At 45.7% G+C, this 17,754-nt stretch overlaps 1 protein-coding gene across 12 annotated transcripts in view; it reads right to left on the bottom strand.

The window, feature by feature from the left end:
- Positions 1 to 17,754, bottom strand: part of PDGFRA (platelet derived growth factor receptor alpha) — a 54,614-nt gene that overhangs the window by 21,950 nt on the left and 14,910 nt on the right. For all 12 annotated transcript variants that reach the window (XR_014811909.1, XR_014811910.1, XM_084970812.1 and 9 more), the window contains 11 exon segments: positions 16,412 to 16,542; positions 13,715 to 13,886; positions 13,291 to 13,480; positions 9,552 to 9,667; positions 7,856 to 7,982; positions 5,411 to 5,604; positions 4,637 to 4,731; positions 4,296 to 4,428; positions 2,478 to 2,582; positions 1,716 to 1,826; positions 846 to 999 (listed from right to left, as the gene is read on the bottom strand). Coding sequence is in view for 10 of the 12 variants with exons in the window: in XM_084970812.1 (XP_084826938.1) it covers positions 846 to 999; positions 1,716 to 1,826; positions 2,478 to 2,582; positions 4,296 to 4,428; positions 4,637 to 4,731; positions 5,411 to 5,604; positions 7,856 to 7,982; positions 9,552 to 9,667; positions 13,291 to 13,480; positions 13,715 to 13,886; positions 16,412 to 16,542 (1,528 nt within the window). In the remaining 2 variants the exon portion in view is untranslated.

Raw genomic sequence — 17,754 nt, 5'->3', positions numbered from 1 at the left:
ACTGTTATGTCATTTTTCTGCTTTCACCAGCCACAAACCTGCACCACGTGACAAACGGGCCTGGGCAGACAATTCCTGCCACTTGATAAATTTAGCACCAGTTTGGTGTTCATCCAGCTTTTTTTTTTTTTTTTTTTTTTTTATGGCTACACCCTCAGCATACCGAAGTTCCCAGGCTAGGAATCGAATTGGAGCTGCAGCTGAAGCCTACACCACAGCGACAGCAACACCACATCTGAGCCATGTCTGTGACCTACACCAAAGCACACAGCAATGCCGTATCCTTAACTCACTGAACAGGGCCAGGGATCCAACCCACACCTTCATGGATACTAGTTGGGTTCATAACCACTGGGCCACCACAGGAACTATACTTTCTGATCTTACAGAACTTCATATCTACAGAGGTCTTTTCAGCCACTTGAGATTTCTACAGCAGGAACCATCACTTCATTGGCCTGACTGACAAGCCCAGGTTCAGCAAGGACCAGTATTTCAAGCTTGGAAATCCTCAGGATTTCCACAGAGGCATCCTTGGCCAGAGACACATTTGAAGGCCTTAAGTAGACCACTCATAAGTAGCAAATGGGCTTCCAAAACAATTCCAACTCTTACTCAAACCTATCAGTAAGCCTTCCTCCAACATGGTCATATCCTGGACCCAAACACCTGCAGACACCAGATACCTGGTAGCAAATGGCACGGGATGAAGCAGCATGGTTGACTCTAAGTCTTGCTCCCTCCTGGCAGTGAATCTGCTGGCCTGGCCTCTCTCAGGACATGGGTTCTCTCCATTGGTGAGTCTCCTACAGCAATGATTCGCAGCAGCATCTTTCTGCACCTACCTCCGTGTGCTCTCATCAGCGGGGTTCAGTCCAAAAATGTCCAGCTCCTTCTTTGGCTTCTCTGGGTGGCGGCTCAGGAAGCTGTCTCTATTCTTGTGCAAATAGTTGACCAAATCCCCATAGAAGCAGTACTCAGTGATGATGTAAATGGGGCCTGTGGGGGACCAAAACCAGTTGGAGGTGAGCATGAACATGAAGAACAGAAAAGCCATGAATTGTTGCCTTTGCAGCTGTCCAGAGAGGATGCTCCGGAACAGGGAACTTTGGAGTTCCCTGGTGGGGTAAAGCTTAAGGATCCAGTGTTGCCATGTCTGTGGCTCATGTGGCTGCTGTGGTATGGATTCCTTTTTGGGCCTGGGAACTTCTGTATGCTGTGGATGCAGCAAAAAAAAAAAAAAAAGAAAAGAAAGAAAGAAAGAAACAAACAAACAAACAAACAAACAGGGAGCTTGCTTGCCTCAATGGAATCCGGTCAACAGCTCCATTTCAGGGACTTCTGATTGCTGCCATGTTTGGAGATTAAAAAGCCTGGACAGTCTTCACAACCACAGTGTTTTTTCTTTTTTTTTTTTTTTTTTTTTTTTTTCTTTTTTTTGAGGGGGGGATCTTTTTAGGGCCACACTCGTGGCATATGGAGGTTCCCAAGCTAGGGGTCTAATCAGAGCTACAGCTGCCAGCCTACGCCACAGCCACTGCAACATGGGATCCAAGCCGCGTCTGTGACCTACACCTCAGCTCATGGCAACGCCAGATCCTTAACCCACCGAACGAGGCCAGGGATCGAACCCGAAACCTCATGGTTCCTAGTTGGATTCATTTCCACTGCACCACAACGGGAACTCCACAACCAGTGTTCTATGACAATCCTACCTGACTTGGTACAGGCTCCCAGCAGGTTCACAATGTTTAAATGTGGCCCCAGATGGGTCATTATCTTCAGTTCAGACATGAGAGCTTGTTTTTCACTGGATCTGGCTGTGGCTGTTGAAGAAATAAAATCACCTATCAGTTCAACTGAGCTACCCACTTTCCAGAAAACAGCCCCAATTACAGAAAAATCCTATGACAGATATCATTTTGTTTACCACCAGCCTAAAAGAGAAGCAGATAGCAACTCAGTTTAAGCTCTAATAATTATCCCTAGTCTTTGGTTAAAAAGAAGCCATGAAAAATAACTCTTGATTTTCCAACATATAGGCAATAAGAACAGTCTAGTTAAACCTTGAGAGTTCCAGTTGTGGCTCAGCAGTAATGAACCCGACTAGTGTTCATGAGCATGAGCGTTCGATCCCTGGCCTCACTCAGTGGGTTAAGGATGTAGCGTTGCTGTGGCTGTGGTGTAGACTAGCAGCTGCAGCTGCCATTCGACTCTGAGCCTGGGAAATTCCATATGCTGCAGGTGTCGCCCTAAAGAGACCAAAAAAAAAAAAAAAAAAAAAAAAAAAAAAAAAAAAAAAAAAAACTAATCGAGTCTAATTATCTAAAAGGAGTCTAAATATACATACATAAAACCTAGCGTCGAAAAACCAAGAGCTCAATTTGTCCTAAATTTGGCATTTACTGGCTACATGGTATAGAGCAATTTATTTAATATCTCCATGTTCAAAGTAAAACCCAGAAAAGGGCACTTACGTTTTAGCATCTTCACAGCTACTTTCATGACAGGTTGGGACCGGCTTAATCCATAGGCAGTTCCTTCAACCACTTTCCCAAACGCACCAGACCCCAGGATCCGACCTGTGGGCAACCAGAACCTTTAACACGGGCAGAATCGGGCATCCCAGCAGCTTCATTTACCTCGGCCAATGGCTCGGGAGTGCATAGCTGGGTCGTGTGTTTCCCGTATGGAGGAAGCATAATGATTCCTCCAAGTCATAATGTCAAATCCAGAATTGAGCCCACAGGGAAGGAAATTACTGTAATTGCTTTTGTCAAATAACATTTGCAAAGGAAAGGAAAACACAGCCGCCGGGGGAAAGGAAGGCTGCAGCCCTCCCCAGTGTGAGCGCTCTGTCTACCAGCTCTTGCTCTCCGTGGCTCTGGCCCAAACTTCCAGGTTCTCTACCCTTCTGTTTTCCGAATGCAAACAGAAGCATTTTTGCATCAATAAGCCCTTATCCCCCAGCAATACTTCAGTATTCAAGACATCACTGAGGAGTGCCTGCTGTGGCACCACAGGATCAGTGGCATCTCTGCAGCGCCAAGAGGCAGGTTCAATCCCTGGACCACCACAGGGCGTTAGAAGGATCTGGCATTGCTACAGTTGCAGCAGAGGTTGCAACTGTGGCTCAGATCTGATCCCTGGCCCCGGGAATACCATAGGCTGAGGGGCGGCCAAACAAGAAAAAAAGAAAGAAAGAAAAGACATCACTGATTCCAAGCAGTGATGAAGGAAACTTAGGGCTGGCACCCTAACTACTTGTTTGTTGGGAAGACTGGGAAAAGCAAAGGCTAAACATGGCCAAGGAGCACAACCCTTGGCCTGATGCTGGGAGATACAGAAAGAAATGGAAGCTATCATATCCACGCCTAAACAGCTCACGGTCTGAAACAGACGTTTCCCAGAATGGGCAGTCTCACCACACAGAGCCAAGCCAGGGACGGATTCTATGGGCGTTCCCCTTGTGGCACAGCAGAAACAAATCTGACCAGTATCCATGAGGATGCAGGTTTGATCGCTGGCCTCGCTCAGTGGGTTAAGGATCCAGCATTGCTGGGAGCTGTTTTGTAGGGCTCAGACATGGCTCGGATCCCACGTTGCTGTGGCTGTGGTGTAGCCCGGCAGCTACAGCTCTGATTTGACCCCTAGCCTGGGAACTTCCATATGCCATCAGTGAGGCTGTAAAAAGACAAAAAAAAAAAAAAAAAGAAAAAAGAAAGAAAAAGACACTCACAGCCCACACTGCCTCTGATTGCATGTGTGCATGGCTGAAAAGTGTTTCTGGAAAGGTACTGCTTCCCCAGCAACTTCCCCAATCCACAGGGACAGAGAGACACAGAAATGCCTCTTGACTTATTAGGGTTGTTGTCTTTTTCTCCTTATTTTATTATTTTTTAATTACCCTAAGCTTCTAATGCCTTTTTGTAAAACGGGAGAAAGTATCATAAAGAAAGCTTAGCTCCCAGGTATACGGGATACAGCTGGGGTGTCTTGTTTGTTTTCAGTGTACCTCTCTAAGACCTAACCTGGCTGTAACCTTGGAATGAAACAAATGAACAATTTAAAAATGCCTTTGGGGAGTTCCTGTCGGGGTTCAGAGTTAACAAACCTGACTAGGAGCCATGAGGATGCAGACACGGCTCAGATCTGGCATTGCTGTGGCTGTGGTGTAGGCCAGCAGCTACAGCTCAGGTTCAACCCCTCACCTGGGAACTTTCATATGCCACAGGTGCAGCCCTAAAAAGGGGAGGGGGGAGAGTCAGTGGGGGAGCACCCCACCAAGAGCTTACCAAGCACTAGTCCATCTCTTGGAAACTCCCACCTCGAGTCATAAGGCAGCTGCATCGGGTCCACATAAATATATTCATGTCCATCGGGGCTGATTGACTCAATGACTCTCCAACGAATTTCATACCTGGGTTTCTATAAATGACCAGGACAGAGAACTGGTAAATGACTGACATCCGAATGTACCAAAGCTCAGCCGCAGCAGCAAAGTGACAACACAGTGAGATTCAACCATGTTCATGCATCGTATAATTCCTGAACTCCTCTGTGCCAAGCACTGACCTAAGGTTGCTCCTGTTCTCACTGGTTTCAAAGATGTTTAGTTCTTTTTGAAAATATCTACCTGTTTCCAAATGACAACCAGGACAATAAGGGAGATGATCACAATCACCAGCAACACCAGGACGGCTGCCGCCACCGTAAGTTCGGAACGCAGAGCTGGAGGGCGAGAGAGAGGCGCGGTGGAGAATTTGCACAAACACGCAGAGGGGCAGGGAGGCAGGGGGGCTGTTTCTGGGCCAGAACTCTCTCACTACTGGATAGGGGAAGATCAGAACTGCTCAGCTCATTTTAGGGATGGGCAAGACCCTCTCTCAGTTATCCGTATCCAATTCTTCTCTTGGCAGCAAAAGGGACAAAATGCCATTGGGAACACAATACTGTCCCCAAAAGTGTTCCGACATTAACCTGTCTGGCCAGAATGTGAATTAGAATACAAAGACTGATCAGTGAGATGGAGAGTTATCATTAGTTCAGAAACTTCAGTTTATTTTGAAAGGTTGTACTTTGTATTGCTTTTCGCTTCATTTTTTCTTTAAGGCTCCAAACTGTCTCCAACTCATCTAAGGAGCAACAAGGCATTAGAGCCTTTTTCCCCATCCTCCATCCCCCACGCTCAGCCCAAAGAGACTGGGTAGCTATTCGGCCAGACCAGCAAAATGCCAAGGGGCCTCTGTAAGATGAGTCTGGGATCCGAATCTGAAAAGGCTCCTGCACAGATGCTCAGAGAAAGCCCTTTAAGAGCATCCAGAGCTGAATGCATCTGGGATTCAAAGGTCTGCCTGAGGGAGGAAGGGCTTGCTGATGTCAGCGTTGCCCTGACCGGTGGGCTACTCACTGGGAGCCACCAGCTTCAGCTCTCGGCTCTCAACCCCAAGGAGGTTCTTAGCCAAGCATCGGACTGCAACGGTCTCCTCCACTTTGGCGAATGTCACCTGGCCCTCCACCGTGCTTCTGTCTCGGGGGTGGATCTCCGTGATGATATTTGAAACGTTATTGGCCAAAATCGTCCAGGAAGTTTCATTATTACATCTGGAGAGAGAAAAGGGGCAGCGCTATGGAGCCCATTGCAGGAAGTCACAGGCATCAGTGGAGCAGTGAGAATCATCTAAGAGGGCAAGCCAGCCTGACCTTGTCTGCACTGGGGGTGGTTACAGGTTGATTTTCTTTTTTTTCTTTTCTTTTCTTTTTTTGTCTTTTCTAGGGCCGCACCTGCGGCATATGGAGGATCCTAGGCTAGGGGTCCAACTGGAGCTGTAGCCGCCGGCCTACACCACAGCCACAGCAACACAGGATCCAAGCCATGTCTTCAACCTACACCACAGCTCACGGCAAGGCTGGATCCTTAACCCACTGAGTGAGGCCAGGGATCGAACCTGCAACCTTGTGGTTCCTAGTCGGATTGGTTAACCACTGAGCCGTGATGGGAACTCCCTCTTTATTTTTTTAAATGATTTTTATTTTTTCCATTATAGCTGCTTTACAGTATTCTGTCAATTTTCTACTGTACAGCAAAGTAACCCAGTCACACATACATATATTCATTCTTTTTCTCACATTATCCTCCATCATGCTCCATCACAAGTGACCAGATACAGTTCCCAGTGCTATACAGCAGGATCTCATTGCTTATACATTCCAAAGGCAATAGTTTGCATCTATGAACCCCAGATTCCGAGTCCATCCCACTCCCTCCCCCTTGCCCTCGGCAACCAGAGGTCTGTTCTCTTATTTTATGTGCAGATTAACATTAAAACTTACTCTCCAAGAGAGAATAACCTACATGTAGGTAAGTAAAAGTTAACTGTTTATGAAGGCAAGGGAGTAATAAACAAGTTCTATCTTGGGAACTATGCATCCCAAGCCTTGAACCATGAGCAAACTGGACTTCAAGAATGTTTAACTAGGAGTTCCCATTATGGCTCAGTGGTAACAAACCCAACTAGTATCCATTATGATGCAGATTCCATCCCTGGCCCTGCTCAGTAGGTTAAGGATCCGGTGTTGCTATGAGCTGTGGTGTAGGTCACAGATGTGGCTCAGATCCTGCATGGTATAGGCCGGCAGCTGTAGCTCGATTTGATCCCTAGTCTGGGAACATCCATAGGCTCCACGTATGGCCCTAAAAAAAAAAAAAAAGAATGTTTAACTAGGAGTTCCCTGGTGGCCTAGGGTCTGGCATTGTCACTGCTGTGGCGCAAGTTCGACCCCTAGCCTGGGAAATTGCCCAAGTCATAGGAACACCAGGGGAAAAAAAAAAGAAAAAAAAGGATGTTTAACTATCCCAACATTCTTCCCCTCTGAAAAGGCCTGGTGCCCTCCCATCTTTCCACCAACACTATAAAGACCCCCTCTGGTATCACTAGAGTTGAACCTAGATTCTGGCTCCAGTTAGGATGTGAGTCCAGGGCCTTTAGGCCCAGGAGGGGATAAGTCGAGGAGTCTCAGCCTCCAGGAGAAGCTCCAAGGCTTCTAAGCACAGCAGGCACCACAGTGGGCATTTGAACATGCCACTCACATGCCCGCTGGAGAAGGGTGAGGGATGGGGGCGAAGGAGGAACTCGGGTATTAACTCCTACCACCACAGCAGGTTGGGAGAGGTCACTTTCATTTATGGTCACAGGCCAGTCTAGCCACCAAGTAAAGTTCGCCTTATACAAAGTATGTTGTGAAAATGTGCGCTAGGGTAGTAAAAATCCTTAGAGTAGTTCTTTAAAGACCCTTTGAGGAGTTCCCGCTGTGGCTCAGTGGTTAATGAATTCGACTAGGAACCACAAGGTTGCAGGTTCGATCCCTGGCCTTGCTCAGTGGGTTAAGGGTCCACATTGCTGTGAGCTGTGGTGTAGGTCGCAAATGTGGCTTGGATCCCGTGTTGCTGTGGCTGTGGTGTAGGCCGGTGGCTACAGCTCTGATTAGATCCCTAGCCTGGGAACCTCCATATGCTGTGGGAGTGGCCCTAGGAAAGGCAAAAAGACAAAAAAAAAAAAAAAAAAAAAAGAAAGAAAGAAAAAGAAAGACCCTTTGAGAATCTGATGAAAGTTGTAGACCTTCTTACAGCTATTCATGAACATAAAAGTGCCTGTACATGTGTGGGGAAACACACGCACACACACACAGTCCATGTTTGGAATCCTATCTTATAGTTTATGAGATGGAGGCCAAATAAGAATCACAAGCACCCCCAAAAATGGCCAGCCAAAGAAATAAAATGCATTTGAGGACCTTTGTGCCAAGGAAGAAACAGTCTGACCACAAACGAAAAAGGAACATGTGGTTTCCATACTTCTTAATATCCTTGCAAATCATCCACTCGATATCAGGAAGAGGGGTCCCTTCAGCCGTGCACCTCACAGTCTGTTCCCCATTAGAGCCGTGGTGGTCGTCGACCAAGTCCAGAATAGAGGATGGAACTGCAAGAGGTGAAAAGAAATCAGACTGAATGGTTTGTGTCCTAGAACTTCTGGGAACCACACAGTGCAAGGTGAGTTCAAGCTTGTCTGTGTGGCATTCAAACCTCCAAATCAAGCAATCACCCAAGAGGGTGCTGAGACCAGTTGTGTGCATAAAAACATTCCAGTTTGGGAGCTCCCGTCATGGCATAGTGGAAACAAATCCGACTAAGAACCATGAGGTTGCGGGTTTGATCCCTGGCCTAGTACACTGGGTTAAGGATCTGGTGTTGCCATGAGCTGTGGTGTAGGTCGAAGATGCGGCTCAGATCTGATGTCGCTGTGGCTGTGGTGTAGGCCAGCAGCAACAGCTCCGATTAGACCCCTAGCCTGGGAATGTCCATATGCCGCGGGTGCAGCCCTATAAAGACAAAAAACAAAAAACAAAAACAAAAAATAAATAAATAAATAAATTCCAGTTTGGACAGACCCACTTGGTTAAGAGCATGGTCATGGTTTCAGTGTTTTGGTATTTGTGTCCTGCAGTGTTTTAGATCTGGAGAGATGAAAGCACAAAGTCTTTTTGGTTATTTGGCTTGAAAGGCAAGGAGGCGCTTAAAATTATGTTACGGCTTGGGATTCATCTAATGGATTCAGCTAAATGGTATAATCTAAAGCAGCATTTACCAAAGCGCATCTGTGGGATATTATTAGGTTATAAAGACTTTTTTTTTAACCTATGGTCAAATAAGTTAGAAATATGCTAATACTTATACTACCTATGACAGTAGCATGGCCCAAGGTAAATACTCGATGAAAAGGTGCTGAACTGCGACTGTAAATAGACTTGGACACTGATTTCTGGGAAGGGCCCCTGTATAATAAGGTCTACAAGAAAAGCTAGGAGTTCCCATCATGGCTCAGTGGTAACGAACCCAACTAGCAAGGGAGAGAACAAAGGTTCGATCCCTGGCCTTGCTCAGTGGGTTAAGGATCCGGCATTGCTGTGAGCTGTAGTGTAGGTCACAGACCAGGTTCAGCTCCTGAGTTGCTATGGATGTGGTGTAGGCCAGCAGCTACAGCTCTGATTCGACCCCTAGCCTGGGAACTTCCATATGCCATGGGTGTGTCCCTAAAAAGACAAATAAAGTAAAAAGGAATGGAATGAAATGAAATAAATTGAAATGAAATGAAATAAAATAAATTTAAATGGAATAAAATAAAATATAAGAAAAGCTAAGCCAAAAGGCCAAAACACTCTAGAATAATCTAAGGTCATCTAGACCAAAAAGAATCCTTTCACTCTTCCACCTACTAGAGGTACCAGATTGAGAAGCAGGTGGTAAGGAAACTACTAGAGCCTAGGAATTCCCAGTCAGACTGGCCCATGGCAGCCTGGAACCTCCAGGAATTATGTGGATTCACAAATCCAACGAAGCTATCCCTGACATATGACACCTACAGCCCCTGCTTCTCCACTGAAAGAGCTGCTTTGCCCTCCACGAGCTGGGAGAAAAGCACCAGGCTGTCCTCTGTGACTCTGTCACCCACCAACGGAGCTGGCATTACCTTTATACGACCCTTACATACCTTGGGTTAAGAGTTCAAAAGTATAGCTCTTGACATCATCTTCATTCTGAACTACAATAGTATAATGGCCACTGTCTTCTTCCTTAGCTCGGATCAGCTTTAATTTGCTTCGATACCTTAAGAGACAAGACCTTTGTTTCAGCAAGAAGTAGTCAAATAAATTTCAATTGTTTAAGCAATTATCACATGCTGTTTAAATTTTGTCTTCATTGGAAACAACCTAAATGTCCATCACAGATGAATGGATTAAGATGTGGTACACATACACAATGGAATACTCAGTCATAAAAAAAAGAACAAAATAATGCCATTTGCAGCAACATGGATGGAGCTAGAGACTCTCTTATTAAGTGAAGTAAATCGGCAAGAGAAAGATAAATACCATATAGTATCACTTATATCTAGAATCTAATATAAAGCATAAATGAAACTTTCCACAGAAAAGAAACTCATGGACTTGGAGAACAGACTTGTGGTTGCCAAGGGGAGGAGGAGGGAGTGGGATGGACAGGGAGTTTGGGGTTAGTGGATGCAAACTATTGCATTTGGAGTGGATAAGCAATGAGATCCTACTGTACAGCACTGGGAACTCTATCTAATCACTTGTGAATGTGAGAAAAAGAACATATATATAGGCATATATGTATGACTGGGTCACTTTGCTGTACAGTAGAAATTGACAGAACACTGTAAATTGGCTATAATGGAAAAAATAAAAATTATTAAAAAATAAAAAATAAATTTTATCTTTATAAAAAAGCAAAAACATCTTCTTTTTCTTGCCCATATCATCACTTTCTGGGATTTTTGATACACCTTCTATGCACTGAAGGTCTGAGTTAGAAGCACCTAATTCTTTTTTTTCCCCTGCACCCATGGCATATGGAAGTTCCTGGGCCAGGGATCAAATCCAAGCTGCAGCTGTGACCTACATCACAGTTGCAGCAATGCTGAATCCTTAACCCACTGTGCCACAGTGGGAACTCCTAGACACATAATTCTTGAACAGAAGACCAGACAATCTGAGATGAGCAATGGCTTATGTGGCTACAGGAGCAACCAAGTCTGCTGAGGCCTGACTTCTAAATGGGAATAAACACATCCCATTAACTTTCCTTTTTTTTCTTAAACCCTTGATATTTACCTTTAAAAAAAAAAAAAAAAAAACTTGGGATGTTCACATCGTGGCTCAGCAATGATGAACCCAACTAGCATCCATGCAGCCTCGCTCAGTGGGTTAAGGATCCAGCTTTGCTGTGAGCTGTGGTGTAGGTCGCAGAAGCAGCTCGGATCCTGAGTTGCTGTGGCTGCGGCATAGGTTGGCAGCTGTAGCTCCAATTCAACCCCTAGCCTGGGATCCTCCACATGCCTCCAGTGTGGCCCTAAAAAGTGAAAAAATAAGAAACACATCCCTTCATACTTCATTAAAGAGAAGTTTCCCCAAAATATTTCTTACACAAAAGATATTATGAATGACATTTGGCCACGTGTGTGTGTGTGTGTGTGTGTGTGTGTGTGTGTGTGTGTGTGCAGGCATCTATGTGTGTGTATGTCTGTGCATCAATAACTTGTTTGCCTGGCTGACTGCCCTTTACAAACCAGCACTGTGTGGAACAGCAGGCAGCTGGGGGAGGAAGAGCACTGCTCACGGAGGCAGTAGACCTTAGACATTGCTAAAATTCTCCAAACCTCACTTCGCTCATGCGTAGCATGAGATAACTGCATGCACGATGTCATTTTGAGAATTAATTATATGAAATAATCTGTATGAAAGCATTGCAGAGGCTCTAAAATACCCTGCAAGGCGAATCTTCTAGCCTGAGATGCTGGGCACCAGGAGCAGGCTCAGCTGGCTTTCCCTCTCGACACCTGACACACTTTCGGAGTGGATTCCCCTAAGCATCCCCGGCTGCCGACGACCAGCTGGTCTTCTGTCATTCATTGTCTGCATTTGTTCAGCTGAGGAAGCTGGGGGATGCACTAGTTCCAGGTGAGCCAGACACCCCTCTATCACGTGCCCCCTCCTGTTCCCTGGCACATCCTGGGAACCTGAAGGTGTGCTGGAGGAACTCACAAAGCACCTTCACCAGCAGCTCCCCCGAGCTGCTCAGCTGACAGCCACTGGCGGGCCACCGCTATTGACGGTATAGCTTGCTGACAGCGCTCTGTCTCCAGTGGTGGCTGTGCCAGGCTGACCCCATTCCTCTCTGGCCTCACAACCTGGTGGAACATTGGCCACTCCCCACTTCTTTGTGTACCTCCATTTCCTGTCATCAGAAAGCCTTCCAGATTCAGTCTCCCACGTCCTCTTCCATCACTTTGCCACAGAGGTTGTCACATACCATTGTCCCAGATACCACTTCTCAATTACACATGGAATGTGGTTCAGAAAGAAGGAAGCAAATCCTGAGGTTAAGTGACCTGATGAGAGAGGTTCTGTTTCTTCTTCCCTGAGGGCTTGAAAGAGAGGATTTTGTCTCCCCGGGATGGTTTCTGACAAAGGCACAGGGCTGGATGAGCTGGGCCCATCAAAAGGTACCTTCTCTTCCGGGATTCTTTTCTCTCTCTCTCTCTCTCTTTTTAGGGCTGTACCCACGGCATATGGAAGTTCCCAGGCTAGGGGTTGAATCAGAGCAACAGCTGCCAGCCACAGCCACAGAAACACTAGATCCTTAACCCACTAAGTGAGGCCAGGGATGGAACCTGCGTCCTCATGGATACTAGTCGGGTTCATTACTGCTGAGCCACGACAGGAACTCTCCTTTTGGATTCTAATCAGAACTTAAAACTGTGTGAGACCTCAAGACAGCATCTGATCCAGCTTCTCACCTTGAAGGACATGAGGTATTACTAACCCTACAGTACAGATGAGGAAACTGAGGCTGAATGGTGACTTAGCCCAAACTCCACCACTAGTTAAGAGATCACAGCAGCCTACCGTAGTCTCATCAAACTCTTCACTGTGTGTTTTCTTCTAACTGCATTTAACCAGACACTACTCTTTTTTTTTTTTTTCTTTTTTTGGCTTTTTTTTAGGGCCGCACTCCCGGGATATGGAGGTTCCCAGGCTAGGGGTCTAATCAGAGCTACAGCTGCCAGCCTACACCAGAACCACAGCAACGCCAGATCCAAGCCATGTCTGTGACCTACAACACAGCTCATGGCAACGCCAGATCCTTAACCCACTGAGCAAGGCCAGGGATCAAATCTGAAACCTTGTGGTTCCTAGTCGGATTTGTTTCCAGTGTGCCACAATGGGAACTCCCAGACACTACTCTTATTTCCCATGGTGGCCCCACTGGGGCAAATGCATTTCAAATCAAATGAATGGTGTTTTGTTTCACATAGGTTTATGTAATAATTGCCCTAGAACTGGAATCACCACACACGTCTACTTGGAATATAGCCAATGGAGATGAAGGAATATATATTCATTCAATCCAAGTGGGTCCGATTTTACTCTTTTTGCTCCACCCTTTGCTGAATCCAGGAAACTGTCTTTCACTGGCAACAGAGATTTTTCAGGTCTTCTCTCTCATTTCATCATGCATTACCCACCAAGACAATATCGCATTGCAATACTATGGGGAAAGATACATGATTTCCGGTATCTCCCATTTCTGATGATAAATCTTCTATATCGACACTTGGTTTGGGTTGTAAGACACACACAAACCTCAGTCTATGTAGGGACACACAATAAAAAGAAAGGGCATGGTCAGGAAGGGTGTTTCTTTACCTTATTTCCTGAATCCTTTCGATGTCAGTGGTGATCTCCGTGAGATTCTCGGTCAGTGTCAAGTTGTCCTTCAGCCAGGCTATCCTGGGAGGCGGGTAGGCCTGCACGTCCACCACAAAATGTCTGACTTCATGCAGATTGACAGCTTCCAAAGGGCTGAAGTTGGGTTTGATTTCAATAAACCCTCTCTCTGTACAGGAAAGAGTTTCCATTAAACAAGGATTAGCGCCTAGAGGATCACAAGCAGCATGGCCACCCGACGTGTTACAAAGAGCAGAAGGGTGGGAGGGAAATCCTATAAAATTGCATTGTGATGATCATTATACAACTATAAATGTAATAAACTCATTGAGTAATAAAAAAATTAAAAAATAATTTTAAAATAATAATAATTAAAAAAAAAGAAAGAAAGAGCAGAATGTACCGTGGACAGAAATGGTGACTTTCTTCATTTCTTTGACCTCCCTGGTGGCCTGGCGGGCAGCACATTCGTAATCTCCACTGTCTTTGACCGTGGCCTCGGGGACCATCAGCGTGTACACCAATTTGATGGACGGGACCTTGGTTTCCTCCAGCATGGTGATGCCTTTGCCTTTCTACAGCAGAAGAGGGGAAAGCCGACCTTAACAAGCTGGTTTCTAAGAGTGAATCCTCGTGTGAGCTGTGGACCCTGGGTGATGATGACATGCCCAAGATGGGTTTGTGGACTGTAACCAGTGTACCGCCCTCTAGGGATGCTGATGATGGGGCGGGGGGTGGGGGGGGGGAGGCAGCTAAGGGTGAGCCCAGGAAATCTCTGTGCTTTCCACTCAATTTTGCTGTGAACCTAAAACGGCTCTAAAAAATAAAGTCTAATAACCAACAAGGATCTACTATGTAGTACGGGGGAACTCTACTCAATATTCTATAATAACCTATAGGGGAAAACAATCTGAAAAAGAATGGATATATGTATATGTATAATTGAATCACTTTGCTGAACACCTGAAACTAACATAACATTGTAAAGCAACTATACTCCAATTTAAAAAAAGGGGCTGGGGGGAGTTCCCATCATGGCTCAGCGGTAATGAACCTGACCAATATCCATGAAAATACGGGTTCAATCCCTGATCTCACTCAGTGAGTTAAGGATCTGGCATTGCTGTGGCTGTGGCGTAGACCAGCAGCTGTAGCTCCAATTCGACCCCTAACCTGGGAACTTCCATATGTAGCAGGTGTGGCCATAAAAAAAAAGAGAGAGACCCCCAAAAAAGGCTAATAAAAAAATTTTTAGGCGTGCTCCTTTGAAAATCCCATTTAAAAAGGATATTTAGTGACATAGTGCTTGTGCTATACTGTCCAAAAAATAAATATGTAACAAAATACCACTTAAACATAATAGTTACTAATGTTACATTTATAAAGTATTTAAAGGATTTATTTCCAAAAATTATAATGGGAGTGGTCTGGGAAGTGGCTTGTCCTCTGTCTCTCTAATTTCATAAAGTTACACAATAATCCTGCATTTTAAATATCAAAGAAAAGTATGATTTATAAACCAATACCTTGATTATATATTTTAGAGCCAAACAGCAAACAGTTTGGTTTGGGTGGGAAAAAAATGTCTATCTCCAATAAATGAAATGTTTATGTTTTAAGGATTAAAGGCAAAAGAGTATGCATAGAAAACTCAAATAGCAGAGTTCCCATCATGGCGCAGTGGTTAATGAATCCGACTAGGAACCATGAGGTTGCGGTTCAATCCCGGGCCTTGCTCAGTGGGTTAAGGATCCGGCGTTGCTGTGAGCTGTGGTGTAGGTTGCAGACGCAGCTTGGACCCCACATTGCTGTGGCTCTGGCATAGGCTCGTGGCTACAGCTGCGATTAGACCTCTAGCCTGGGAATCTCCATATGCCGTGGAAGTGGCTCTAAAAAAGGCAAAAAGACCAAAAAAAAAAAAAAAAAGAAAACTCAAATAGCTTGATACTTAAAGAAAGATGTTCACATACTGGTCTATGAATGTCTCTTCAATACCTTAGGTTTATAAGGCGATGTGTGAAAATGCCCAATTTGCAATTAGATTCCCTGGAGAGAAAGGAAAAGGGGCAGCGAAAGTATGGGAGAGAGAAATGAATAAAAGGAGAGACACTGTTGAATGCCAAAAAAAGAGCAAGGAGCAGAGAAGTCTGCAAACCAGGAGTGACAGGGGCGGGGGTAGGGGTGGGGAAGGGGGGTGGTGGAAAGCATCAATATGGGAGTTCCCAACATGGCTCAGCAGAAATGAATCTCACCGGCATCCATGAGGACGCAGGTTCAATCCCTGGCCTTGCTGAGTGGGTTAAGGATCTGGCGTTGTCGTGAGCTGTGATGTAGGTCACAGCATGGCTCGGGTCACGTGTTGCTGTGGCAGCACATGTTGCTGTGGCAGCAGTGGCAGCTCTAATTGGACCCCTAGCTTGGGAATTTCCATATGCCTTGGGTGCAGCCCTAAAAATTTAAAAAAAAAAAAAAAATTTTAATTAAAGGAAAAAAAAAAAGAAGGGGGGCAGGCAAGCAACATTGTCAAATGCCTCACACCCAAAGGCATGGGAGCCAAGAAAAGAATTCATGACTCTCTTAGCAACTAGTGAGTTGGGTTTTTTTTGGGGGGGGGGGTGGGCAGGGCTCAGGTCCAAGCCCCAGTTGCAACCTGCGCTGCAGCTGTGGCAATGCTGGATTATCAACATGCTGTGCCAGGCTGGGGATCGAACCTGCATCCTGGCACTGCAGAGACGCCACCGATCCCTTGCACCACAGAGGGAATTCGAATCAGTGAATCTGAAAATCCATTCTTTTTTTGTTTTCCTAATTTTTTGGGCTGTTATCTCACAGCCATAGAATCTTCCTATTTCTTTCTGGCTTATGAGCATGAGGGCACAGTGTACAATCTCTCTGCCTTCTGAAGGGCATGGTCCAGCTGTCATCATGTCAAGTTCTCTCACTGTTCCAAGAACATAAAGTCATCTGATCAAGAGAGCATGGGGTAGAGAGGGGAAGCTGAGGTTTGGAGAAGGTCAGTGTCATGCCCCATCAGTGATGGGTTCTTGGAGCCCCACAGTCTTCGAAGCTCCAGGCTACCGGGAGCCATAAGGGTACCTACCACTTGTCCAGGATAAGTCCACTGGAGGTCAACCACCTCGTTGTTAAAGACGGCACAGGTGACCACGATGGATTCTCCAGCCTTGTATACAGTTTTAAGAGCTTCCATTTCCAGATCAAGTTCTGATGTTGCTATCAAAGAAAAGAAAGAACACAAGGACCTAAATATCTATAGTATTGTTAGGCTCTTACAGGATCTGGTTGCTTTTTTTTTTTTTTTAAGAAAACTCTGAGGGGAGTTCCCATCATGGCTCAGTGGAAACACATCTGACTAGCATCCAAGAGAACACAGGTTCAATTCCTGGCCTCGCTCAGTAGGTTAAGGATCTGGCATTGCTGTGAGCTGTGGTGTAGGTCGCAGATGCAGCGCAGATCTGGTGTTGCTATGGCTGTGGTGTAGGCCAGCAGCTACAGCTCCGATTGGACCCCTAGCCTGGGAACTTCCATATGCTGCAGGTATGGCCCTACAAATATTAAGTAAAGAAATAACAATCGTAAAAGTAAATTCCAGTTACATAGGACATCTCATTCACATGCCCATGCACTGGGATGAGTTATGACTGCACTCTTTTGCAATCGCCGTTGCTGATGGGCCACTCACTTAATCAGCCAGCCTCTGCTGACCTGCCCTCTGCTAGGCACTGGCTCCCACTCCATCATTTATTCTCCTCTTCTCTCCCCTCCCCCTCTGCTCCCCAGTTATTCTCTGCACTTTGAGCACAGAGCTCAGAGCCTGGCCTAAAATAAGCCCCGCACAAGAGTTAAAGGGTACATTCTCGCTAATGCCACCCCTACACTTAAGTCTTCCATAAATCTGTGGACTCAAACCTGGTTGATACTTTCCCATTCGCGCTAACCACGCTTCATCAAAGGGATGAAGTCAACAACTACCAGCTTTTCTCAAAATCAAAATCCCTTTCCTTAAGTTGCTAAAATGAACCTAGGCCTCCAACCCCCAGAGGTGTGTGTTTGTTGTTGGGGCTTTTGTAGTCAGGAACATGACTCAAACTGTAAGAGGCTTATGCAAGACAAGAATTCCTTACGGTATTTTGAAGTTGACTGATGAAACAGGAAATCTTACAGCGGTAGGAAAGCGGTGGCCTTTGGTCATGCTAAGCTTGGTATAATGACAGCCACACAGGTCAGCTTAACATTGTAGGGCAAAGGTGGCCTAAGTCCCCACATCAGAACTCAGGGTTTTCCCCACCAGGGACTAGGATTAAAAAAATAGATCCTACATGCATCTGACTATTTTGCCTGGAACTCTTGTTTAAAGAAGGAAGGAGGGGAGATCCCGTGGTGGCTCAGCAAGTTACGAACCCGACTAGCATCCATGAGGATGCA

This window comes from Sus scrofa, chromosome 8, assembly GCF_054392235.1.
Source record: "Sus scrofa isolate SSC_HxYL_T2T_F1_AM1 chromosome 8, Sscrofa_HxYL_maternal_Yorkshire_Landrace_v2.0, whole genome shotgun sequence".
Classification (NCBI taxonomy): domain Eukaryota; kingdom Metazoa; phylum Chordata; class Mammalia; order Artiodactyla; family Suidae; genus Sus; species Sus scrofa.
This window is presented reverse-complemented; position numbering and strand designations above follow the sequence as displayed.